Raw genomic sequence first — 27,333 nt, 5'->3', positions numbered from 1 at the left:
CTTTTGGTTGTGCCTCATGACAATATGTGAATGAAGTCAGTAAGTATTCAAAATCTGCAGTGAGGAGAATGATGGTGTTTTGTACAAAATCATTTGAACTCAGGGTGGATGGTTTTAAGTGGATTTTTATTTTTTGAAATTTTAGGTTTTTTCAGGGAAAAAACTAAGGTTTTTTATCAGCTTAGGCTTGCTGGGCCAGTGCTGCTGTGAAGGCCAGATGTGGGCAGAAGACAACCTGATTTAATGATGGAGAAAGAGCAAGAACAGGAGATGGCTGTTTGGCAAGCTCAGTTCCTGTATTAACTGGCTCATTTAGCTCTTTAGCCTTAATTACTCTGTGCTCAGGGCAATGGGCTTGGCAAATCCAGTTCTCCCCAGGACCTGGTGTGAACTCAGAAGGTTCTGCTCTGTTTGCTCTCCTGCTGCTGCACATTCAGCCTGGAGAAGAGGAGGCTCAGGGGAGACCTCATCACTCTCTCCAACTCCCTGGAAGGAGGTTGGAGCCAGGGGGGGGTTGGGCTCTTTTCCCAGGCAACTCTCAGCAAGACAAGAGGGCACAAGAGGTCTCAAGTTGTGCCAGGGGAGGTTTAGGTTGGACATGAGAAAGAATTTCTTTAGGGAGAGGGTGATCAGGCATTGGAATGGGCTGCCCAGGGAAGGGGTGGATTCTCCATCCCTGGAGATATTTCAAAAGAGCCTGGATGTGGCACTCAGTGCCATGGGCTGGGAACTGCAGTGGGAGTGGATCAAGGGTTGGACTTGATGAGCTCTGAGGTCCCTTCCAACCCAGCCCATTTTATGATTCTATGATTTTGGGACTGCTGGGAAGGTGACAGCATTCTGCAGCCTCCAGAGGTCCACCTTGCCAAGAGGGTTTGCTGGTGCTGGGATGGGCACTCTGGGGGTCTCCCAGAGGGGTGTGGAGCTGTGGGATGATTTACAGAGAGGAGGTGAGTGGACCAAGAGGAGGGATTTTATTCCTGGTGGTGAGTGGAAGTGGAGTCGTGTCACCTACACCCACAGACCCTGTACAACCCACTCTATCCCTTTGAAAAAGGAACCTAAAAGCCTGATAGACTTGTGAAGGGGCAGGAGAGGGATAGAAATGTAAACTTTTGAGGAATTCTTTTGATACTAAGTTGAATTGGTGGATTTTCTTTTTCTAAATGAGAAGCATTTTCCATTCTTTTATTTATATGGGGTGCTTGTAGCAGCACTTGATAAAGAGAGTCAGGGTAAACAGTTTCTCATCTCACACCCTCAAAAGTGGCAGCTTCTGCTCCTGTGTGAGATGGAGGGATGGAGGCTGAGCTGGGACTCTGGGAACATTGAAGGTTCACATCACTGTGACACTGAACTTCTTAGGCAAGCACCTCTGATGCTTTGGCTATTTCAGGTCAAATTCCCTCTTGGATATTTGCCTCCAGTGGGACTGTAAATCCTTCAGCCTTCTCCAAGGGTAAATAGATGAGCTTCTCTCTCCATCTGTACTATGGATGCTTAAACCTAGGCTGGAAGTGGTGCAACTTGAATTTTTTTCACTATAATTTTACTTTTCAGTTGTTCCCCTTCACTTTCAGAGTACAAGTGTTGGGAGGAATTTTTGTGTTTTGGGTGGTGGGGAGCAGGAAATTGGACTGGGAGAAAGGGAATCAGTGTAAGATGATAACCCTTAAGGGTTCAGGGTTGGGTTTTTTTTTTTTTAAGTAACAAGAAAAACAAAGGGAGGAAAAAAACCCTGTGAAAATACGTTTTGTGCTTTGCAAGCACTTTGATAGTATGAAAATTCTGGGTGAATAATTCAGGCTCTTGTGCATGTGGAGGTAGATGCAGCTTGGAATTACTTGGAGGTATGTGAGAAAATAAATATACATGAATATTTTCAATGTGAAGCACTAATTTGCCCAGATAGCAAAGTAATACTGAACAAAGCTAGTGTGCAGCTTCCCAAACCATCTTTTATGTGTTCTCATCAGTAAGAAGAAGTTTTTTGTTTGTTTTAAATACTTTGCTCCTTGCTTAGAAAAAAAAAAAACCCAAAACAACTGGGTGAGTTCAGATGCAGCTCTTGGGTGCTCCCAAGCTGGGCTCTGTGCCCCACATTGACTCTGCACTTCTGCTTGCTGCTTTATCTCCTGTGTCATCTTTCCATGGGATAACATCAAAGACAGGTGGCTCTAAATAAAATTAATTAATTAATTAATTAATTAAATAAATAAAATAAAAAAGCTGCTGGATAATGTTATGTATGGGAACACAAACCCCATGCTTTTTAATAAGGTAATAATATTTGTATATATGTATATATATTTAAATACAGGGGGGTTGCAGCAGCAGAGACTCAGCAGTGGATCCTCTCCCTGCAAACACAGTAAAGAGGAGCTAATATATTACTAATTTTTCCCCAGAATTTCACCCAAATCAGCACCTTTATTCCCAAATTTATGCAGTTCCAGGGAAACTACCTGGGGATAAGTTTTCAAGCCTCAATGTATATAAAATGAAAGGCTGATGGTGGAGAGGGTAAAGGCATGGTGTGTAGGGGAGCAGGATGTGCTGCTGTCCTCTTCCTGCTGCATGTTATGTATGGGAACACAAACCCCATGCTTTTTAATAAGGTAATAGTATTTGCATATATGTATATATATTTAAATATAGGGGGGGGTTGCAGCAGCAGAGACTCAGCAGTGGATCCCCTCCCTGCAAACACAGCCAAGAGGAGCTAATATATTACTAATTTTTCCCCAAAATCTCACCCAAATCTGCACTTTTATTCCCAAATCTATGCAGTTCCAGGGAAACTACCTGGGGATAAGTTTTCAAGCCCCAATATATATAAAATGAAAGGCTGATGGTGGAGAGGGTAAAGGCATGGTGTGTAGGGGAGCAGGATGTGCTGCTGTCCTCTTCCTGCAGGATCTGGATGTTGGACTCTGTGGTGTGAGGGGATGATTAAGATGGGGGTGGGAGGGAACAAGCCATCAAGCTGCCCTGTCCCTGGTTTTCTTCCTTCCTTTAACCCTTCAGAGAAAGGAAGCTGCTGTGAGAGAGAGAGAAGGGACAGGTTTGGCTGTCTGGCACCCTGAAAGGGTGTTTTCAGGGCTGGAGAGGTGCTCGTGATGTTTTGCCACCCTGTTTTTTTTTTTAGGTTTGGCAAGCACATTTGCTGAGCAACGAGCTGAAAAAAAGAAACCCTCAGCTCACTCAGGCAACTGCTGGGGCAGTGGAACAACTGCTTCAGGTTGCATCAGAGTTAAAGTCAAAATGTGCTTTGTTTTTCACAAGGGCTTGGCTGGATGTACAAGTTTAGCAGCTTCTGTATTTGTGGGATTTGTTGCTTCTGGAGCTCTCCAGGCCCTCTTAAGTTGCTCCATCCTGCCCAGCTTTTCTAAAGGTTAACATCCATATGGGAACACTGTCTCAGAAGTGGTGTTTACCCTGATTTCCTTCCTAGAGAAAGCATTCAGCAATGACCCAGGACTTCAGCACCATGGCAGAAGTGGTGATGGCAGAAGCAAGGAGGTGGTGGCACATCTTACATCTTTCCCAAGTACAGCTTGTTCTTAGTGGGTTGTGTATAGGGTTTTATGCCTCTTTTTTTTTTTTTTTTTTTTTACTTAAAAAGAAGAAGGAAAAAAAAAAAAAAAAAGAAACAAACAAGCAGGAGTCTTTTACCAAGCTAAAGGCATTGCTCAGCCTTGCAGCAAACACAGCTGGGGCTGGCTACTGGCCAGGCCTTTGCTAGCCACAACCATGTAGCTACTCTAAGAAGCCCCTGATGTTCTTCTGACAGATCACATACACAAAAAAACTGTAGCAATAGATTGTTTTCATCCTTCTTGTAAAAAGGGGGGGGGTTTGGAAGGGATACATCCTCACCTGTCACTTGTTTTGCCTGAGCCTGCAATGAGCTGTCACTCGTGCTGAGATTTATTTTTGAACTTAATGCAGTGAGTCAGGGCTTAGCTATAAATTGGTCATGGGATAGAAAGGATATGGATTGTCTGTTACCCAGGGCCTCATTTCAGAAACATGAGCAATTTCTCAGCCACTGTTAATTAGCAACATAACTCCTTCTGAGGTGATCTGAGGCAAGGATTAATTATAAAAGTGTCTCGGTGTTAGAACATGTTGCTTTAACTAAACTTTGGCAATGCTTTTGTTTTAGAGTTAGCATGAAATAATTCTGCCTAAAATCCCCAAATACACCATTCTCTCTTGCTATGTAAATAACCATATTTATGAGTTTATCTAAACAAATCTAACTATTAAATGGGGAAAAGGCAAAAGCTCCAAGTTCTGCCAGCCAATCCAAAGGCTCGTTGGGTGGGGTTGCATTTTCCTTATGGGCTTGGTTGTGTTTTGGAAGCTTTCTGGCTTTACTGGATTTTTCACTTAAATAAAGCTCATCATGGATTATTTTCCTATCTTCATTTTAAAAAAATCAGTGAACTACCAAAATACTCTTATAGACTTCTCCTTTTGTCTCCATACCCAGGAGATTTCCAGAGCAAAGTCATGATGGAGATGGGGATCCACATTAAACCACCTTCTTTGGTTGTATTTTCTTAAAATTATCCATCAGATTGTGGAAGTCAAAAACCAGCCAATTTCCATCAACCTGATTGGTTCACCTTTTAGAAAACCTACATAAAAATGGTCAAATGTGTGGAAAGCTTGGTGTACAGGTACAAAAGATGAGATGCCACATCTCTCCATCTTCTCTCTTTATGTGCTCCTTTTTTCATGGGTTTGAATTAGAGCAGGTTCTTATGCTCACCAATTTGAAAAGCCAAGTTTTCATTTTCTTCACTTTTTTACTTCATGAAGCACTTTTCTTATGATTAAGTAAATAGCCAAATAATGATGTATTTTTTTTTGTATCAGAATTCTGTGAGTACTTAAAAACTCAAGAGATTTAAATCTAGTTCCTATGGCTGCCATGTTTGATTTTTTTTTTTTTTTTTCTTTTTTTTTCTTTTTTTTTTTTTTTTTTTTGTCTTTGAGCTCAGGTAATGTTACAGAAAATTGTTGGGGATTTTTGCTTGTAATAAACTTAAGCTTAGATTCTTATCCCATGTTAACCTTTTTAATAATCTGGCACTAGAGATCTCCCTGGTTTTATGGCCTGTGCTTACAACTCCTGCATTATGTGAGCTGATGATTACTCTATGCTATTGTCAGTTATGGAACTGATTTTATGACATAGAGCATAAAGCTTGAGTTCATGTAAGGAAATAAAAGTGAAACACAAAGCACTAAAATAATAACAAAGTCCTTTGTGTCTTGGTGGGTGACAAACCACAAGAGAGATTTGTAATTCAGCTTCCCACTTTTTCCCTCTTGTGAAGCAGTGCTCCATCATCACTTACCCTCCAGTCCTCAGTGTCCCCAAACTTGGCCCAGTTACCAGTGAAACAAAATGTATTGGATCTGCTCTGAGTTTACAAATGGTGACAGATTAATTTGGAGAGACAGATTATAAGCATGTTTCATGGCCACAATCTGTGTCCTATAAAAGTGATGTATGGCTGGTGCAGAATGATAAAAATCTGTAGCAAGGGAACAGCTTAATTAACTGTTCTTGATTAAAGCAGTGCAGTGTGTGAATTTAATAGCCTGTGTATGAATATGAAATCACTTATTACTTTGGTGGCAAAATGTGGACTGCCAAAGGTTCTTATGTGACTGAGTTTAGAGGAACTTAATGCTTGGGTGCAAGATACCAAATAATTACTTTTGCTTTCTGGCATCTACATAAATAGGAGGAAATTTTTTAAAATAAAACTTTCAGGTGCTGTTGGTTGACAGTGTTTTTCCCATGTAAAGGTTTTCCTTAAAAGCACTAATACTGCAGGATGGATATCTGCTTGAAAACACAAGCTTAGGTTGTGAAGCACAACTGAAAGCTGAATGGTGAGGTTTGTGAGCAAGTTCTGTGACATGAAGAGCCTTTGTTACACAATGCTTCAGTAATTGTCACAGCTCAGATTCATTCAGTCTGATTAATTAGCTCAGACATGTAAGTACTGAACTTTATATGGTGTCAAAGTGAACTTAAGAAAATGATCTTCTTGCTTTCTCCTTTAAACTCATTCCTGCTTTAAGTCTTTCCCAACCAGTCCCTCAAAAATATTTACAGCTGATCTCTTTTGAAGAACCCTCCTCATTCCAATCAGAGACAGTTTTCAGGGTATGTTCTCCCTTTAAATAGCTGACCATGCTATTTGGATGGGTGAAAAGCATGATCAGTGCAGCTTGGCTTTGAGATTGGGCATCTGCACACCTGTGACTGATCCAAGATGAAGAATTAGATTTTACTCTGATTTTTTTTTCCTGATCCAAGAGGAAGAACTGGGGTTTTTCCTCTTCTTTTCCTGATTTCCTAGTTTGTTAGGTTTGGAGATGGGATCTTACCTTGCATTAGTGGAGGTCTGAGTCCTCAATAAACCAGCAAAGAGGTACATTTTCTTTGAGAGATTCCTCCTGGCACCCTTCTCCTGGGAGCAGGGCTTACTGCAACAGGTAACCTGCTGAGATGAACAGGACTGGCAGTGGCTGAAGATATTTATTTACAGTAAGTAAATATAAAGCCTAAACTTCTTAGGGAATGTCTGTGTCCACACATTTTTCTTGAAGACACACGTTTTGCAGAAGCTGCCTCTGCCTTTGCACCTAATTATAAGACACCATTGCCTTGTGTTTTATGGGTGCTTTGAAAAAGTTAGCAAAATCCATTAATAATGTGGTCAATGAACTCATAGAAAATTGCCTGGCAGTACTGTTATTTATACCCAGTGGAGAAATCAATAAATTGAAGCCAAGGTTAAAGGGACTGGCTCTCTGCAGGAGGAGGCTGCCTCGGATGCAGAGGACTGGAAATCATTGCCTTATCCTGATTGAATCACATCCCAGACACTGTGTGGCTGAATCTTCCAGGCTGGTTTGTCTTACAGGGACTGAGTGTCTAAATGAAGTCTATTTGTCATGCTACAGTCCTACAAGAATTAGGAGTACTTGTATTCATTTCATCTGATGCATTCCAATAATATTAAATAAGTCCATTTCTTATTGTCCTTTGCACCTTGTATTTTCTTGGCTGTGGAAGTCCAGCATCTTGCTTTTTGGAAACTGAGCTGTGAAATGACAAATGTTTCTGGCCAATATTTCTAGTTCTGGCAGGGCTTGAAGAATTCTTGGCTAGCTTTTCCACAGTAGGCTGATGGCTTGGACCAAAAATAACAAGAAGCAGAGTACATGTAGAATTAAATCATGTTACTTGTTATTATATTATTTCATATTATTTTTCTTGCCTTGAAATTATTCCGTTTTCTGAGTTTTGTGATAGACAGTTCCTCTAAATTATTTAATCAATACTTAGATGTTAAATAATTTTAAACAAAGCATCTGCATGATCATTTTGTCTTTCAGCAAGATAATTATGCTATGAAATTTGCTTTCATAATTCACTTGGGCAGTCCAATTTACTGAATGTTTGGGAGGTAAGACTTACCCCTGATATATCTATCATTTCTCCTCTGGAACCTTCTCTGCAGCCATGCAAATGGGCACTGTTTAGAATCATGCAGTGGCACAAACTGCATAGTTTGAAGTCTTTTCAAAGGGTGCCTCCTGTGCATGAGCAAAGGGAGGAGAAAGCCCCAGTGTCAGTGTAAAGCTGGGAACTGACTACAGTGGTGACATCTTTTTGCCTCCTCACAGCAGCATTGATAACCCAGGTAAACAAAAGCTGACAGGGTAAGAATGGGGGGGGCACTTTTCAAGACCTTTCAGTATTGACAAATATCCTCTGGATTTGTCTTGTGTTATTAATCTAGAGCAGAGTTTCTGATTGGTGCAGGAGGGGATGTGCTGTGTCCATGGAGCTGTCTGTGCTGCTCCCCTGGGTCCCACGGGGGATCTGGGGGGCCAGAAGCTGCCCCCCCCCCCCCATCAAGCTCATGACAGTACAGTAATATTAATTGAAAGTGATTCTAAGGTCCAGGAATTTGGGGCTTAAACTAGACTCTGAATTTTAGGATTAGGAGGAGACCACTGAATAATCAAAATGTTTCTCTTTCCCAGATGAGCCTTGATAACATCCTGAGCTTTCAGTGCATCTGCCACCTCGTTATCAAGGGTGCAGCTATTTCAGAAGTGAGCAAACTGGGCAAACAGCCATTCACTGCCTTGGTCTGAGCTTAGTGTGATCCCAGCTGGTTCACTTGGTGCTGTCTGACCAGCAGGAAAGTACAGAAAGGGGCTGGAGAAGAGACCATAGGAAGAGGAGCTCCCAGGTTTGAGGCAAGGACACCTGCAAGCAAAGCATGGTCAGGCAGTTGTGTTTTCTGAGCCAAAAGAGCAAGCACATGGTAAGAGAAAGGCTTTAGCAGTCCTAGGACATTAATGGGACAGTGCAATGTTACTACCCCCAAGTTTAGGGCACTGTGTGAGGACTCTTGGCTCAAAGGAGCATCTTTCCTTCTGCTTAGTACACTCAGTTGATTGCCTTTGGTTTAACTGAGTTTGAAACATCATCAAACATGTCCCCATCTTGTGTTTCCCTGTGTACTCTTTGTCCTTCCTTTCTCCACTGAAAATTATTTTATCAGTTCTACCTACACGTGGCACAGGCTTCTTGAGGGGGCCTACATTCTGCTCCTGTGGCTGTTTGTCCATCTTCCCCTTCAGCTCTCCTTCTGTGCATGCCTTGCCCACCTGTTTTAAACATCCAGAGCAGTGTCTCAAAGAGTCCTCCCAGTCCTTCATTGCCATTGAGATGTTTAAGAGCTGCAAAATTAGTCTGCAGGACATGTGGTCTCCTGCTGGAAGCATCATCCAGGCTGTTATTCAGAAGAGCAGCATTCTGGGCATATACACCATTTGCCTCAGGGGGATTTATACACCTCTGTGAGATGAAACTGGCCCCTAAAGGAAATTTGGGCACCTCTGTGAGCTGGAACTGACCCCTAAAGGAAATTTGGGCACCTCTGTGAGCTGGAACAGGTCCTCAGGGGGGCTTAGGCACCTCCAGGAGATGAAATGGGCCTTTAAGTGCATTTCAGATTCAGGAGCAAAGTGTACCCTGCTTGAAGTTTACATCAGAAAAATTTGTACTACTTAATTTAAGGATGTGAATCCATAGGGACACCCATCTTGTCCAGTAGTCCAGTAGCTTTTCATGAGCAGTCAGGGAATGAGAGCAGTTCTGCATTTCAGTGGTAGGGAAGAAGTGATCCTGACAGGCAGCTCATGCCTCAGTTTGTTTCAAAACTGCTTCTGCAATGCTTCAGGTTGAGAAGTTGTGAGTTAAGTGTTGTCAGGTTTGACTGCTGAGCACCAAGCATGGTGTTTGCAGTTGTCTTTGTACAAGTGTCACATCTATTTGTTGGTGTCCCTGCAGGAGCTGGGAAGCCTGCTGGGAGGTTGGGTGTGATTCTTGCTAGGTCTTGATGTTCTAGGTCTTGCTGAGCCTCTAATCTGTTTTTAACAGCTCACAAAGTGCTTCCCAGAGGAAGGTCAAGGAACTGATCCATATCAGGGGTCTCTCCTGTGGATTGGGCCAAAGTGGAAAGTTCATAGCACAGAGCAAATGACCCAATGTGGTCTTTTATTGAACATGGGTTCATCAGCCTTGATCACCATGTCTCTGCTGCTCTTTGCTTTGCCAGAGAGATGTTCAGGTCAGCTTACTGATTGGGTTTGGAAATAGATTTTATTTGTTAATATTCTTTGTAGCAATCAAGGAAGTTTCTTGGCCTGATGCAGCTGCAGCACTTTTATATGGCTCATAGTGTTGTGAAAAGCCAGAGGGGTCATGGGGCTTTGGTGACCTTTATGAAATGTGATTTTGCTGTTAGAATCATTGATGTGGTATAAGGTTTAAATTACAGTTCTCATTATCACATTAGGATTAAATAAGGAGTTAATTAATGTAGGGAAGTAATTGAATGCTAATACTACAGCATTGCAGTGAAAATTGAGACAGGATTTCCACACTCAACTCCAACTTTCTCCTCATCATAACTGCAGTGCCTGTGAGCACGGATTGAAGAAAACTTCTGACTCAGACAGCTGGCAGTGCTGGTAGCAACATGCCCATCCATCACTGTCTGAACATTGCTGGGATGGGACAAGCCTGCTAAATTTTAAGAGTTGCTTTTCTTCTTGCACTCACCTGACTTGAAAAGCAAATAGAGTCTATGTTAAAACTTGGCATTTGCAAATGGCTGTAAATCAACTTGCAGATTTAAAAGCTGGTTTTGGTTTGAAATAGCAGAATTGACATGATTTAAGAATGCCTGTTTTGCTTGCTGCATGTGATTTTTGTTAATTTTAGGAAGACATGTTAGACTCTGAGTCATGGAACATGTGGATAATTTGCTCTCTAATAATTCTGTTGGCACTAAATAATTCCTTTGTTAAACAATTGAAGGTTTAGGGCAGGAGGATAGATCATGACAGCTTTTTGCCTTCAGAGGGATCTTGAGTACACTGCCACAAATTTTATGCAGCCACTAAAAAGCTGAGCTCACCTTACTTCTCCTTCAGCAAGTATATACCTCATGTTTTTAATTATGAATGCCAAATGTCCCCTTGTATATGTTGTAATAAAACTTTGACTTTTCAGTGGCAAACCCTTTGAGAGGACTCTCAGAAAGCAGAAAGATTTGAGCCAGAGCTGCCTCAAGTTTTGAAGGAGTTGGGCTTTTTCATCCTCAAATAAGAGATCTAACCTGCTTTTAAAATAAATATACTTCCCTTTTTTAGGGAAACCTCAATAGTATTAAAATAGTTGGGAGAGCCACATGCAGCTTCTGTCCACTTGCTTACACATCTGAGAGTGCTGCTGCAGGCACAAAAAATGCTGTCTCTGGTTCTGGTAGGTTAATCTTGCTGGTTTGGGATCTTGCATTAAAAATGGGGGCTTCTTTTGCTCTTAAATATGGCAGGACATGTGCTACATCCTGACTTCAGCAAGGCTTTAAATACTGTGACTGAAATTGGAAACGTGCTCTGGAGGAGAGCTGAAGGCAGATGGGAAAGAGCTGAGAGGGGAGTGACAAGAATAGAAGGTTTCCCAAATGTAAGTTGTAAGGGAAGATGGAAGGAAATGATTTGTTTTGGCTAAAAAACAGAGGAGAACATAAGTCACTTGATATGTAAAGGGTTGCTTTAAAAGGCATGACAGATGGTTTTTCTCTGTGGCCCCTGAGAGAGGCAAAAGACATCTGGCAAGGATTTAAGCTGGGTGGTAATGAAAGACAGGTTGTGGAGAAAACCTGCAGGATGGGAGTTTGGAGAACAGGTTAGGCAGAAATCTCTTGAAGTGGTTTGGATCTGTGCCCTCAGGTGATTCAGTTGGGCAATATCTTCCTTTTGTGGTAGCTGACACCATGTGAAGCTTCCAGGATTCGAATCTTTTAGAGTTTCCCAGTGTTATTTCACATTCTGATCAAGAAACCTTTGAAATTTTGTGGGGGAGAGAAGGATCCATCCCTGGCCAGCCTGACTGCACAGTGTGTGAGCCCTCCTTTTCCATGGCCATGCCAGGAAGCAGAGACTCTGTCCCAGTGCTGGCCTGGTGGCCACTGCTGGGGTTGACCCAGAGCAGCAAGACTCAGCTGGCACTGACATTTTCCCAGAGAAAAGATTTGCTGCTCCCTGGAAAAGGTGGCCAGAGCTCATTTTGAGTCTTTTCCCTGAGTTCTCCTGCTTATGAGGGGGAGTTTTGGGAAGAGGTGATGCAGAAGGTGAGATGATGGACACATTAGAATCAGAGTGGACAATAAAGGGAGTATCAGACCTACAGTCATTTTGAGTCTCAAATATGTGTCAGATGCCACTGTTCCCAGGCCTGTAGTTGGATTTTAAACCAGTTCTTCACCTACTATTGCCTTGAGTATTTTCCTTATTTCCTTATTATTTTAAGCACTGCAACATCTTAAGCATTCAAAGCTATTTTTATTCATCTTTGACGGAATAAATTCAGTTATTGTTTCCTCTTTTTTGCTAACACATGCTTTTTTTTACCTGCTTTTTTTCCAAGGAAACTTACTGGAGATAAACCCTTAAATACCCAGCCTCTATTAGTGATTTATACAGCTTATACATTTTTTTAACTGTTAAGGATTGTCTTTCATTCTGTTGTATAACAGAATCTCACTATTACTCTCAGATTTGTTTGGTGAACCCAGACAAAATCCATGCATGCAAAATCTGAGGACCAGGAGCTTACTAAGTGAGCAGGCTGTGATATTCTTTGTGAGATGATAATAATTTCTTTCTACTATTCAAAAGTACCAGATAACCAAACCCATGAAAAGTTGGTACAAAATACACAAATCAGATTTCAGGCTCCTCCCAAAGCCATAATACTTCTCATGTGTGTCACAGTGCATATGTCCTTTAAAATGTACATTTTACCCATGCTTACTGAAATTTGTCATGTAGCAAGAACTATAACTTCATTCTTTTGGGTCTTATATCTTGAGCCTTGAGCAAAATGGAAAATTAATGCAAATAGAACAGATGTTGACAGGAGTGAAATAAAGACATGGAGTATCTCATCCAGCAGTGGCATTTATGTAACTGCAGTCTACCAAAAATCTTAAAATTTGAGCTTTGGATGATGCTGGAAGAACGAGAGCATTTTCATAGAATCATAGAATCCTAGGGGTTGGAAGGGACCTGGAAAGATCATCTAGTCCAACCCCCCCTGCCAGAGCAGGGCCCCCTAGAGTACATCCCCTAGGAACGTGTCCAGGTGGGGTTTGAATGTCTCCAGTGAAGGAGACTCCACAACCCCCCTGGGCAGCCTGTTCCAGGGCTCTGTCACCCTTACAGTAAAAAAATTTTTTCTGATATTCAACTTGAACCTCCTATGCTCCAATTTACACCCATTACCCCTTGTCCTATCACTGGTCACCACTGAGAAAAGCCTAACTCCATCTCCCTGACACTCACCCCTTACATATTTGAAAACATTGATGAGGTCACCCCTCAGTCTCCTTTTCTCCAAACTAAAGAGACCCAGCTCCCTCAGCCTTTCCTCATAAGGGAGATGTTCCACTCCCTTAATCATCTCAGTAGCTCTGTGCTGGACTCTTTCAAGCACTTCCCTGTCCTTCTTGAACTGAGGGGCCCAGAACTGGACACAATACTCCAGGTGCAGCCTCACCAATGCAGAATAGAGGGGGAGGAGAACCTCTCTTGACCTACTAACCACCCCCTTTCTAATGCACCCCAGGATGCCATTGGCCTTCTTGGCCACAAGGGCACACTGCTGGCTCATGGGCATCTTCTTGTCTACCAGGACCCCCAGGTCTCTTTCACCTACACTGCTCTCCAGCAGCTCAGCCCCCAACCTATACTGGGACATCGTGTTGTTCTTCCCCAAATGCAATTCTTGCTGGTTTGTAATATGAATTTTCTGGGCTTTTCCCCTTTGTCAGCCACACAATCCCAGGAGCCAGAAATGCAGTTGGCCAGCAGTGTCTGGCTGCATGACCATGTCATCTGGAGTTCCCTGTGGCCAGAGGGGTTTCCCCTGATACCATCCTATGGCAACTGGGAACACAGCATGGGAATAACTGGTGGGAGAATGCCTGTGTGTCAGTGGGACGTGGAGATTATTGCTGTATTTATGTATTTATGTATACATGAGGTCATCCCTACAGCCTGGGAGTACCCGTGAATATTTGTGTTTATGTTGAGGAGAAGCTCAGTTTTCTGTCATCTGATTCCTCAGGTTATACCCATCAGAATTTTGTGCTACCAGAGCCTGAACCCTGTGCAGTGTGACACCATGATGACAGATGCCTGTCACTGTGTGTTCAATAGATACTGATGCTATCTCTGTTCTGTCTTTTCTCTGTGTTTCAGGAAAAAAGTGCCAGTTCAAATGTAAGACTTAAATCTAGTAAGGAGATCCCAGGATTAGTGCATCAACCCAGAGTAAAGTAAGTTCAATTATTTTCTTTTTTTTTTTTTTTTTTAATTTGTATAATCACATTATCTGTGAGATTCCCAATTATTGCCCAGTAAAAAAATCTATTAGTGGTTCCAGCAGCCCTAAAACTGTGCCCAATTTAAATAAAACAGGTAAGGTCACCCATGTCCCAATACCAATGAGACAGCTGGGCAGTGCTTGTGCGTCCCTGCAGCATCCCCTCCTTTGCATGGTGATGTGCAGGGCTTGAAAATATGAGATGCAGCTTGCCATGCCTTATAGGAGCTCCATACTGTGGTTTTTTTCCCAATTTTCCATACAGTTTACACATAAACAAAATTAGATTTGCCCTAGTGTTCCTTAGTACACTATCAGTTAAATTCCCAGGGCTGTTTTTGCTAATCTGTGGTTTAGATTAGCAGCTCTAGTTCCTGGGATCAGGATTGGTAAACTTCTTCCTTTTAAACTGGTCAAGTTCTTAAAACAAGGATTGTTATGTAGCTGAGAGTTTCCTCACAGTTCTCTGCTGGGATTAGTCAGTGTTACATATACCATGAAATATTTAAGACCTGTGGCAGAGCTGGTTGGTGAGATTAGTAACTCATTTCTTACATAAATCACTGTTACATTTTAATCACTAATTGGATTGAAAATAACAGATTACACAGAGCTCTATGGCAAAGAACTGATAAAGCTTTGCTGTTGGATTTTGAACAACAGCAGAAATGCTGCTCTTTATGCCCTGCTTTTGGGGGGCAGGGAGGATGCTGCACCTCTACTTCATAGGGCACTTTTACTGCCCAGCCAAACTTTTCTGAAGATCATGGTCTGCAAGCTATTTTTCCTGCATATAACAACACAATACTTCTCCCCTTCCCTCCCCTTTCCTTTAGTTTCCTTGTCAGTTCTGGTTGGGGTGAGTCACTACAGTATCATCTGATTTTCTTAGAAACTGAATCTGTGCTGTTGAAAAGACAGGAATATGTTTCTGGTGCTTAGCTTCCCAGAAAGGGCTGTACTCTCCTAAAGCCTCACTCCAAGACACCCAAATATGTAGGTGACAGGCTCAGTTGCCCAAAGCAGCATTTTTTTTCCTGGTTTCAGAGGGGAAGGTGGGAACCTGAAGGACAGGCAGACAGCTGGGGACACCACCACCCCCAGCCACTGAAAGGTGGATTGTTCCCTCTCCTGAATTAACAGCTGCAGGTTTTAGTGCCACTCCTGAGGCCTTCTCTTCTGAACTGAGCCTTCATTTATGGCTGGCATAAGCAAATCATTGTGTACATTCATCCCTGTAGCAAGGAAAGTGTGAATGCTGAGCTTTGTTGGGCAAATTGTTGGGCACTTGGGAAATCCTCTGAAAAGATAGTGCTGAGGAAGATGAGTCTGGGGTGGGGATTCAGCAAACCAAGACAGTTTTTACTGCTGGGGAAAATCTCTGAGACCTGTGTGGCCCTTCTTACCACTTGGCATCAATGTTAATTCTGGCACCAGTTTCCCATCCTTCCTTTTCTTCATCTTTTGTTTGTCCCACACGGAGTCCCTGGCTCTTTGCCACAGCTCCTGTGGGCCCAGAGGGACAAAGTCAGTTCAGGAAGGACACTCTTACCACCCCCCATCATAAATAGAGCAGACACACCCCAAATAGCATTTGCCACACATCCTCATCTTTGCCTCCTCATCCTTTCCTTTGTCTCTGACTACTCTGTATTTTTAGCTTGCAGATCCCCCTTGGGGAAGGGCCTTGTGCCACCATCAGCATTTTACAGACAATGAATACTGAGAGCTTTCCAGCCCTCTTCACTCCTGCAAAATCACATTGTGAACCCTGAGCCTTTGGTGCTGCAGAATTAAATGACTGAATCACAGAAAGCTTTGGGGTGGAAAGGACCTCAAGGTCATCTAATTCCAAACCCCTGCTATGAGCAGGAACACCTTCCACTAGACCAGGTTGCTTCAAGCCCCATCCAGCCTGGCCTTGAATGCTTTCCAGGCAGTGAAGGGAATGGTCTGTGGGGTCTTCTTGGGGAGCAGGAAAACCCACCCAGCTGGGAGGGGAAGAGCAAGCATGGTCCTGGGCTTGGCAAAGGCTGTTGAATGCAGAGCACAGCTGTAGCAGGGCAGGCAGATTCATCTTTCAGTGTAAAGTCATGCTGTAGGCATCTCATTTTGTGGTGGTGAGGTTGACAGGCTTTGAAGAGCTGTCTTTATAGAGGGAACTATCACTGGCTCAAGGAAAGTTAGTGGGCTATGAAGTTTCTGCAACCTTGTTGGAAAAGGGAATAGTCTCCTCTGGATGCACATAGGCTCCAGGTACCACCCCAAGTGTAGCACACAAGCACAGAACTAACTGCAATTGTGGGCAAACAGAAAGAAAAAAAAAAAAGGAAAAAAGAAAAAAAAAGGTTAAAAAGTTAATATTGCAAATGAAAGTGTAAAGTGATTTATTTTTTGCTGTGGTGCAAACTTACAGCTGAATCCCTCACTGAGCCTGGACTACAGCATCAGGTTTTAAAACAGATGAAATCCTGTCAGTACTCATAATCTTCCTTTGCCTTTCAGCATGCACATCTCTGAAAGCCAACAAGAATTCTTCAGAATGCTGGATGAAAAAATAGAAAAGGTAAGACACAATAGAGCAAATGTATGATTTCACTGGAGGGGTGGACACACAGGTTTCCCAGTCCCATGGGGAGGACAACCAGACTCTGTTGCTTGGTGTTCTTTGGTACTTGGAGGGACTCTGGTCCCAGATTCCCCCCTTACCACTGACTGGTTAGATAGTTAAGTGCAAATAAGACTGAAAAGGTAAAGAAGTTACAGGAGGTACAGGAAAATAAACTTTTGTTCAGGAAAGCTGGGGAGGGACTTTTTACAAGGACATGGAGTGACAGGACAAGGAGGGGTGGCTTCAAGTTGAAAGAGAGTGGATTCAGACTAGAAATTAGGAAGAAATTCTTCAGTGTGAGAGTGGTGAGGCACTGGCCTGTGTTGCCCAGAGAAGGTGGGGCAAGGTTGGAAGGGGCAAGCACTGAATCCATGGGCTGTGGCTACAGAAATTCTACAATCAGAAGCAAAATGTCTCTCAATTTGCTTTGCAGTCCCAAAGGGTTTTAGGTCACCTCATAGAAGTGAGTAGCAACAGCTCTAACATTTGTGCTGCAGATTAACCAGGGAAATTAAATGGGCCATTTGGACTCTGTAAAATGACTGAAGGGACAGGGAGGTCATCTGAAATAAAATTTCTACAATCCAAGCATGAAATGTAAAGAACACAGGCTGATGTTTTAGCAGCCGAAAATATGAATCATTTATTAATCCTGGAGGTCAAAAAAAGCCTTAATGAAATCATCTGGGGAATTTCTTGGGAAGTCTAGCCCATACCTGGCTCCTGGCTGCCTGCAGGAAGCTCATATGCCTTCTGCAAATGCCTTCCAAAGGTAAAAACCTAAAGGTAGAACTTCCTGTGAGGGTAGAAGTCAGCCTTGCATTTAGGGTTAGATGTTGGTCCTGCTAGAGTCAGCCCAGTCAATAAAGGCAGAAATCTGACTCTGGAAAGCTGAGAAGGAAGCAGAGAGCAACTGACTCATCCCTCCTACAGAAAACACAGCAGCTGATGGATAAATCTGAGAGCTGCTGTGTGATGCCTGGAAGAGGTAGAAATGGGCCCCACCAGCTGAGCTGTGGTGAGAAAAGTCACTGCTCCCATCCCAGGGTGATAAATCTGGCTCTGAAATACTGGCTCTGATTAAAAAGATAGAGATGCTTCCCACTAACAGAGTCCCTGTCTGCATGACACCCAGTGTTTTCTACTGGCTGTGGTGAGAAACTATCAGCAAAATTAGATAATTTGTGTTGCTATTTAGGCAAATTAATTAGTTACCTCTGTTCTCTCTAATACTGCAAGGACTGATTTTGTTACATGCTATATATGGATTCACAAAGAGCTGCAGTGAATCACAGCAGAAGAATTACTGTCTCTCCTCAAATTTCCCTAATCTTAATGTGTTTCACACCTACATCTCAGCTTTATTTGGACCCCACACAAACTCCACCTTACCCCCTGGGAAGAAATCTCATTAATTGAACAGGGACAGTGCAGAGCAGAGAATGGAGCTGCAGAAAGCTGTGACATCCCCATCCCTGGAAGTGTTCAAGGCCAGGCTGGATGAGGCTTGGAACAACCTGGTCTGGTGGGAGGTGTCCCTGCCCATGCAGGGGACCTGGATGATCTTTAGATGATCTTTAAGGTCCCTCCCAAACCACTCTCATTCCCTGAATCCTGGGCACAGTCTTTGCTACCTCAGATCCACAGACTTGAAGAGGGCCCCCAAGACTTCATGAACTTATTATTAATAATAAATAACAATGAAAAGCAAAGGTAAAAGCTGTGCTGTATAAAATGTTGCATATAGAATATTTACCCCATTTTGTGTTTTCTAGCAAAGAGAGCTTGATGATGGCCATCATGGAAAATGGTCTGAAAAAATTGCTGCTTTCTCAGAATCCTACGCAGGAAGCAGTAGAAAGATCATCAGAATTTCTTTCCTTTAATATAATTACTGTGGGCTGTAGAACAGTGTGTACTAAAGGAAATCACTGCCAGTCCTATCATCATAAGCAGTTTCCTGTATGGATAGAGTGGCTTATAAAAAATAATTGTAACACCAAGAAGAAACCCCTGTGTGCTGGGTTTACAGTGAGGTGGGGAAGGCAGCTTTGTGCTTTCTCTGATCTTCCTGAGGGACACTGACCTTATTTCTGAATATATATATATATTTAGATATATATATATTAGAGAATAGGGTTTAGACAAAAAAAAAAAAAAAAAGGAATTTTAACTTTTGTGGCTTCCTTGTAGCACGCTTTCTTCCCTCCTCTTTTTAGAAGAATAAATTTCCATTGCTGTGTAATTGCTCACTTCCAATGAGCCCTCCTTCAAACCCATGCACCTGCTTAACTTTCCACACGAGCTATTCCAGTATACACGGCCAGGTTGGATGGGGCTTTTACATTTTATTGCAGGTTTGAGACTTGTGTTTTTCCTTTTCTTCTTGTTTGTTGTTTTTTCTCCTTCTTTTTCTTCTTTTTTTTTTTTTTTCCTTTGCCACTGTTGTCTTCTCCTCCTACATTCAAGGCCCTTGTTTTGAGCAGGACATCTTTGGTGGCTTTTGTGTTAAAAAGCTCAGCTCCAGTTGTTTTGGTGTAGAAAAAGAAGCAATTAGGTCCCATCAGATCCTTTTTGCAAGGAACAGCTAATGAGGGACTGGTCATACCTTCTCCAGACCTTCTGAGATTAATACATAGATCCTGCTCCAAGTCTTGTGTTTGGGATGGGATGGGATGGGATGGGATGGGATGGGATGGGATAGGATGGGATGGCAGGCATAACACAACTGGTCTGTGTTCTGTGAAGCTTGGCCTGTTTTCTCCCAATGTGCAAGTGTAATTTCCATATGAAGAGTATCTTTTGCTCTTAGGTTAAACTCTTGCTGAGGTTATCAGGGGAGGTGTTCTTGTTCACAGCACCTGACTTGCCTTGCTTACAGGATTAGGTGTTTTGTTGCTTTTACCTTGGAGATTTATGCTCTTGCCAAGGATGTGCCCATTCAGGTAGATATTTACACAAAGTAGGTTTGTAAAGCAGTTTATTAGAACCCCCCAGAATTCAATACAGAGGAGGAAAATTATGAAATTAAGAGTGACAGAAAGGGGGGGGACGGGGACGGGGATGTGTCTCCTATCCCACTTTCCTCCATGCCTGCCAGAAACAGTTGGAGGAGTTACACAATCTCTGTTCCCTATTTTTCAGGTTTCTCCCCAGCTCTGAACTTAAGTCTCCTCTAAGTTTAAAGCCCTGAAATGCATTATTACTATGTACCCAATTCACAGGATTCCTGCCTTCAAAACTGTTGTTTACAAACTCTCTGGCTCTCCTTACAGGGTCGGGATTACTGTTCAGAAGAGGAGGATGTCACATAGTGCCAATTCTGCTGCTGCTGCTGCCAGGAGTACTACTGTGTAAATAGATTCCAACCCAGTCAAGACCTTTTGGAAGTCTTCTATAGTGAACAGCACTACATAAGAGAAGAAGATAATTTCCACATTATATGCTCCATTCAGTTACAGTGTTTCTTAATTGAACTGATGAGGAATATTGCTAAGAACTCGTAAGGAACTGCTTTTGTTGCTGCTAGTTAAAACTTGTTACAACTTCTCACTTTTTTCTGTGTCCAGATAAATGCAGCAAATCCTTAAAAGTTTAATCCAAAAGACGTTGTTGATTTTATTGAGGCTTCTGGCCTGTTTTCTATCAGATGAGGTAGTGTTATACAAAGCTTCCATAAGCGACCAGTCAAGCATCTAAGAAACACCCTTAAGCTGTCTGTCAGTCCCTGTTCAGGCTGAGTGCTTATTAATGCTGGTGATTCCAAGCCTGGGAGATATGGGCTGTTTTAGCCATGGCAGGCCTTGTTTCTCTGCTCAGAAGAAGCTGGGAAACTATTATCCATTAAAAGCATGTTATCCCTGAAATACTGGAAGTGGTACCCAAGCAGGAATTAGTATTTTAAGAGGAAAAAGAGTTTCATTTAATAGGCATCTTGATCAAGGACTAAGCTTGCAGTATTGGCTTTGCTGAGCACGAATGGGAGTGTGATCACAATCATTTTCAATCTCTTTTTTTCTAAGAAAATAAACATTTTACTGTTTTTATGTATTCTTGTCTTTTACCATTCCTACAAGGCAATGTTTTAATAGTCTGGGGACAAGGAAGGCAGAAACAGCCCTCCATGGTGATGAGTCTGTGGATCTAACCACTTGAAGCAGCCCTCTGCTAGGTGAGGGCAGCAATTTCCTGTTCTGTCCTGTAGAGGGTTTTTTTTTCCATATTACACAGAGAGGATATCACCTTCTCAAGAGCAGATTTTAAAACAAATGCTGTCATGAGTTAAAAAAAAAAAAAAAAGCACATCTTTTGTATTTAGTATTTCAAAGGAGATTGTTACCTGTGCTGATATTTTTTCCTGCTTTGACACCAGGTTTGCACTGAAGCTCACAGAGAAACGTTGTCAAGACACAGGGTTCTGTATTGGATTGATTTCATGGCTTTGATGTGTGTGATGTACATGGAACAGGGGATGAGACTGCATTTATAGCATCATTTTCTGATACAGCCAGCATTTGAGCAGGGCATTCAACCCAGGGCCCTTTAACGTGGGACATTTTTCACTATTGGAACTTTTGAATGCCTTTAAAGGGTTTTAAAATCCCTCAGAAATCTCTTGTGACTTAGGAAAATCTCTGAAACATTAGGGAATTTCTTGACTACAAAGGTATCCTCCACTGTTCACTCCAAGTGGAGTTGGAGAGTCTGGGTAAAGAAGATCTTGTTCCTTATGTGCCATACCTAGAACATGCCAAAACAAGCCCAAAACTTAACATTTCCTTCCCTACAACAGATTTTCCTTTGGCTTTTGAATGGTGGATGGGGCAGTGGCTCTGGGTCACCAAAGTGAGAGATCCAGGAGGTGACCCCAAGCAGCTTTCTGAGCAGTGTTAGCAAGGCTGCAGAAGCAAGTTGTCATCTTCAAGCAGAAGCTATTTCCAAGTGCTGCAAACTGCTCAGTCCTCTGCTCAACCTCAGTCCTCTCTGGAGGTTTCACCACATGCATGTTTATCTTCTTAATGGCCAAAATTTTCCAGCAAATTCTGATTTTCCTAAATACTTCTTGCATTTTGGCAGCTGCTTTGAACACACAGCTGTTCCTGAGCATCCTGACCTCCCTGGAGATGAAGTTTCACCTCCTTCCTCCCATCACATCATCCTTCTCAGAATGTTGGCATCTCTCAGTGCTTCAGAACCATTGGAGATGTTGTGAATCCTTCCAGGTGATAATTCTGTCCTCCTATATGTGATTTTTTTTTCCCCATCCTTTCTGTCAGCTCTCAAGTAAGTAGTCACACTAAGAAGAGTCAAGATAATTATTAAAACATTTTCATTAGTGGTCCTTTAAATTGTTCTCTCCAAAGTGCTTTATGAATCTTTCACACATGGTGTAAGAGTGATGGAATTGGGTCTGTCCCTTTGAAACATGGTTTATCTTCTACACTTTTGTGTAAATTTCCCCACTCAGCCCACATATTGCAGACACATCTTCATCTTTCAATACATCAGCCTCTTTTTACATGGAGTTTCTCTCAGCCATCTACTAGCTTTAATGTTGTTTTTTTTTCCTTTTTGCTTGCCAGTGATGATTAGACCAAAGGCATGGGCTTTGGTGGAAGCTTTGTGAGAGAGAATAAGCACTTCTGATCTTTCCTGTCCACTTAATATGACCAACAGCAAGTGCTTCAGTCTCCTTTATAAGTTATAACCTGATTGATGGACCTTTAGATGGTAATATTTGGGAATGTGTGGATTGTCTGTCCTGCTGCTGCCTGTGGAGGAATGAGGATGGGCAGGATGTTTGGAAGGAGTGGATAGTTGTCTTTGAAGCTGACATGCTCCAGGCTGCTGGTGGGACTGGAGTGAGGATGGCAGAATTTGATTTGCTTTTCCATTATGTGAGAGACTGGAACAGAATTGAGGTTTTCAGGATGGGGATTTGCCTGTCCAGAAAATCTTTGGCCATGGCAGGTCTTGTGACCATCACGGTGTGCCAGGCAGAACCCAGGGGCTTTGTGATGGTTTTCAGCTGTCAAGCTGATTTTATATATTTCAGGAGTTGTGCTTATGGAAACACAACTGAAAGGAGCAGAAACCTTTTTCTAGTCTTGAATCACAGAATGTTAGGGGTTGGAAGGGACCTCAGAAGATCATCAAGTCCAACCCCTGCCAGAGCAGGATCACACAGGAACATGTCCAGGTGGGTTTTGAATGTCTCCAGAGGAGACTCCACAACCTCACTGGGCAGCCTGTGCCTCTCCCAGTGAAAAAGCTTTTCCTTATATTTCTGTGGAATGCAAGGCTGAAATGATGATAAAAAACCAGAAGCAAAACAGGTGTTATTTCAATAACGTGATGGGCTTGTCTGCTGCAGAGATCTTGTTCAGAGCTTGTTGTGCTTTGTGGGTCAAAGATCAGGCTGATGCTACACCTGGAATGAAAAGAGAGGATGCAGATCTTCTGTGGTGATCCCTAAAAGAGGTCTGATCCAGTTGATAGCTCCCAGCAGTCTCTGAAGGTCATTGAGAGCTTGCACACTTGCTGGTTTATTTTCTGTGGAGTGATGGTTTGATTGTGTATCCTCCAACCAAGATATGGCCATGGAGCCACATTTTGAATTATTTTCAGGTGCTACACAAAGTCCTGCTGCCTGGCAATAACTGCTGCAAGAACATCATTTACTTGTTTTTGTTCTTTTGCTGCTATCAAGATAGAATGAGAAATGAAAGTATTTGGCACTTGATCTCGTAAAGGAGTGAGTATTTTGGCAACAAACCATTAAGAGGTAGTAAGGTTATTACAGGTGCCTTGAGGCAGGACTGGCCAGTGATACCGACCATGGGAAGCCGAGGCATTAATAGAGGGAAAAAAGCAAAACGTGGAGCGTCCCGAGGATTCAAGGAAATTGCAAAGAAGCAATCCTGCAGGTCACTGCTGACAGGTGACCAGCCCTGCCATATTAGCGGGGCAATCTTTCCACCTGCTGCTCCAATACAAGCAGGGCTGGGGGTCCAAAGCATTCTCTGTATTTCACCGGTAAAGTCAGAATCAAACAGTCCGGGAAGCACAAAGAGACATTGCCTGGTAACAGATGACCCAGAGGCCCATAAATACCCGTGGAAGGGGTCTGTGCCTCTATGGGATTGCTCTTTAGGATCACTTCGTGCCGTCGCGCTGTCTCCCATCCCGCTCCTCCCCCGGCTTCCCGAAGGGCAGAGGGGGCGACGGTGTTTCTCAGCCCTTAGGAAAACGTTTTCCTTCTCTGCACCCGAGGAACGCTTCGGGCTCCTTTTTTTCATTTTATTCGTTTGCAAAGAGGGGCATTCTCATTTAGAATGACTTCGTTTCCCACAGGCAGAACGTGGACCCTGGTGAACATTTAAATCCGCGACAGCCTCAGCAGTCACAGTTGGGGTGTGTGAATCGGAGCCGAGATTCTGGGAGGCTTTCATCACTTCCATCACAGTAGGATACCGGACTTGTAAAGATCTCGATATTTTCTGACAACCAATTTTTCAATTTTCCCACTGCGAGCAGTTTAAAGAGCAGATCCTGAGCCTCTCAATTATCTGTTTCTCAAGCCCCTCTTTCAAGCGATCTAAATATTTTGCAGAGCTTGGAAGAACCGCGAGTTCTCTCCTCTCCTCTCGCCGCCCCTTTTATTCGCCGTGGCGCTGGCGGTGCCGAGCGGTGCCGGTACCGGGACGCCTGTGCGTGCTGTGAGCTCCGGGCCAACACCCGCGCTGCCAACGCACCTGGAGCAGCGGTGGCAGCGAACACCCCGGGCTCTTCGCCCCGGTTCCGGATCCTTTTTCTGCGCTCCACTCGGGGCCGCTCCGCTTCTGGTGGTGATGAGGGAAAGGGGGGGGGGGGAGTTGCTCACTGCGGTTCCCTCCGCTGTCCCGCAGAACCCCCCCACCCCGGACGCGGGGCTGCTGCGTGACTCGGTGGGGCTGCTCTGCGGTTTAAGGAGCGGACCGAACCTGCGGTGTCACAGAACCGGAGCGCGCACACCGCGTGCTGCAGGGAGGAGCGGGGCCCGCGCGTGGCGGGTGAGTCCCTCAGCAGCTCCACCGCCGCCATTTTGTGAGCCCTCACACCGCTCCTCACACCGCTGCTCTGCCGCAGCGCACCCGGGCCTGGTGCCGCTCAGTTACCACAAAAGAAGCGGAAGAAAAAAAATTCGGATCACGCTTCGGATCTATTCCTCCCGGATCAAAAGGAAAAAAAACTCCGAAGGAATCTCCGTTGGGGCTGAAGCCACCGCGCCCGACCCTCAACTGATTTCACGTCTGAATATGGTCAGTGGGACTCGTGTCACGTTTCAAAACAGAATCACAGAATGTTTAGGTTGGAAGAGACCTCCAAGATGATCCAGTCCAACCTTTGACCAACATCATAATCCAACTACTAAACCATGTCCTTAAAGACCGGGTCCAAGTGCGTTTTAAATGCATCCAGGGATGGTGGCTCCACCACTGTCCTGGGCCATTCCAATGCCTGGCAACCCTCTCAGTGAAAAAATATTTCCTATCATCTAACCTGGTAGGCCAACGGAGAGGATGGACATACAAAAAGATGTAACTGCCCCTGAAAATGTCCTTGAAGAGGATCACCAAAGCAGCCAAGGAACCAGGATTAAATGGGGTAGATGAAACAACAGCATTTAAGCTCTGAAGACCTTGCTATTGTTGTATGAAAATTAGACCAGATAAATATTTGGTTCTCAGTTATTTCAACTTTATCACATCTATAAAACAGTAATTACCTGCCACTTCAGTTTTGGAGTTTGTTGTGACTTAATTCCAGGTCTCCTTGGCTGACATTCCAGACGTTCAGGATGGGAGAGGCTTCCAGCTGGGCACTGTCTGCAGCTGCTAAGGAAGAATTTAAGACGAACTTTAAACAAAAGGGGTTATTTCCAGTCATTGTTGGCATTTCTGTCCCATCAGCAGCTTTGTTCAGTGTTGCTGCTTTGCAGGTGGCAGTCTATGACATGACACAGGCCTCACGTCCAACATGTTTCACGTTGTGTAACACATCTTGCCATGTGTTTCCCCTTTGTTTTCTACACTGAGAGCAGACCTGAGCACTGATGGTCTATTGAGTGTCTTCACCTCCCCAGCATCAGAGAAACCTCTGTCCCCTCAGCCTAAGAGGAGCAGCAGTGGAGCTCATCACCCAGTGTCACCAAGGAAGAGCACCAGGTACGATGGAGCCACATCCCCCACCATATTCAGCTCTGTAAGCATGAATTTTTCTAACCCAACAAACAGTAAACTACATTTTCCAAACCAAACACTACTGATAAATCTTGGAGAAACTACCAGTGTATCCAGCAAGAACCCCCAAGGCAAGCAGAGTGGGAAGCTGCTGCCTTTTGGGTCCTGCTGCCACTGGGAACATCTCCCTTTTCAGGCTGAAATATTTCCCTATTTCATTTCATTCTGGAGATGTTTGGGGAAGAGGAGGAAAGGAATCCAGGGATGGTTTTAGAGGGGCACATTGATTGCCCCCTGTTGGGGAGGAAATGTTGAGGTTGAACACCTAAAAGTTTGTGTGAGCACCAAGTAAAAATTCATGCTATGCTGTTGTAGCAAAGAAATCCTGGCTCAGAGGATCCACAAAATGGGAAAGGTGGTAGACTTCAAAAAAGTTAATTTCTTTGCTTAAAAAAATAATAATAAATATATTGTATATATATATATATATTTAATTTAACTACGTACCTCTTACCCACCATACTGAGGTAAGTGCTTGCTTTGAGATTAAAGATGCCAGTCATCTTCTTACCCACCACTCTGAGGTAAGTGCTTGCTTTGAGCTTAAAGATGTCAGTCATTTTCCTCTGCTGCTGCTTCGTCTGCATCTCTGCATGTTCTTCATCATTTTCATCTTCCTCCTCCTCCTCAGTATAAACATGTGGGACTGAGAGCCTGCTTCCTAAAAGCTAACTATATACAACACCATTCTCATGAACTCGTGGTCCCTTCAACCCTGGTGGTGTCTCAGCAGTTTCATGGATACCAGGAGAACATTTTAGGGGAAAAAAACATAAGTTTTATTAAAGGTTTTCCTGCATTATCAGACCTGACACTAGTGAAGTGCAGAGGAATCCACAGATGACTTCCAACCCCCCCAGCTTATCAAGGACCACGTTAAGAAGCCCCAGAGCAGGGTGTGCTCCAGCCTTCAGTCTTTATCTGGCCATTGCCACCTGTCCCTGATTTATTCAGTGGATGGTGGTTTCTGTTTATATCAGGAGACCTAAGCTTTTATTTCCAGGTTCATTAATGAGAGCAGCCTGGCCTTAACGAGGCTGTTGGCAGGATGCCAGCCTGGAATGCAGGGGCCCCTGCACAACCAGAATCACCCAGCCCTGCAGAATAGAAAACAGAACATTTATTCTCCCCAATACACATAAACATATATATATAAAAAAATATATAGATTTCTTGAGACAAGAAGTTTTCAAGTGCAATTTCTGTGAGAAACTAGAAAGGTGCCTGTGAGAACTGAGTGATATTCTTGTGTTTTTTGGCATTCTGCTCTTACGTCTATTAATAATCCCCTGGAGTGAGTCATATGGAGAGATGCATTTATTCACTGAGTCGGAGAGAGCTGCTACCCAAAATAGCAGCTCTGTAACTCTTAATGATGCTGTAATGCCAGTGCAGTGAAGATTGACATCATTTAACAGCAATGCTCCCAGCCT

General features: G+C 43.4%; 1 protein-coding gene and 1 long non-coding RNA gene across 5 annotated transcripts in view; one reads left to right on the top strand and one right to left on the bottom strand.

Moving 5' to 3' along the window:
* The window catches only part of C8H1orf21 (chromosome 8 C1orf21 homolog), an 85,158-nt gene extending 64,489 nt beyond the window's left edge, over positions 1-20,669 (top strand). For all 3 annotated transcript variants that reach the window (XM_071751341.1, XM_071751339.1, XM_071751340.1), the window contains 3 exons: positions 13,885-13,961; positions 16,514-16,574; positions 19,895-20,669. In XM_071751341.1, coding sequence (XP_071607442.1) covers positions 13,885-13,961; positions 16,514-16,574; positions 19,895-19,933 — 177 coding nt within the window. In that variant the 3' untranslated portion in view covers positions 19,934-20,669. The remainder of the gene's footprint in view (positions 1-13,884; positions 13,962-16,513; positions 16,575-19,894) is intronic.
* On the bottom strand, positions 816-25,592 carry LOC139799374 (uncharacterized). 2 transcript variants are annotated; one of them, XR_011727234.1, is made up of 3 exons: positions 25,387-25,592; positions 15,415-15,514; positions 816-925 (listed from the first exon to the last, which is right to left on the bottom strand). It is a non-coding gene; the product is annotated as an uncharacterized lncRNA (long non-coding RNA). The 2 variants fall into 2 exon arrangements; XR_011727235.1 differs by lacking the exon at positions 25,387-25,592 and adding an exon at positions 15,996-16,412.
* Positions 25,593-27,333: the final 1,741 nt, after the last annotated feature.

The sequence above is a fragment of the Heliangelus exortis genome, chromosome 8, assembly GCF_036169615.1.
Source record: "Heliangelus exortis chromosome 8, bHelExo1.hap1, whole genome shotgun sequence".
Taxonomy (NCBI): Eukaryota; Metazoa; Chordata; class Aves; order Apodiformes; family Trochilidae; genus Heliangelus; species Heliangelus exortis.
The sequence above is the reverse complement of the archived record's forward strand: the minus strand, read 5'-3'. Positions and strand labels throughout refer to the sequence as shown.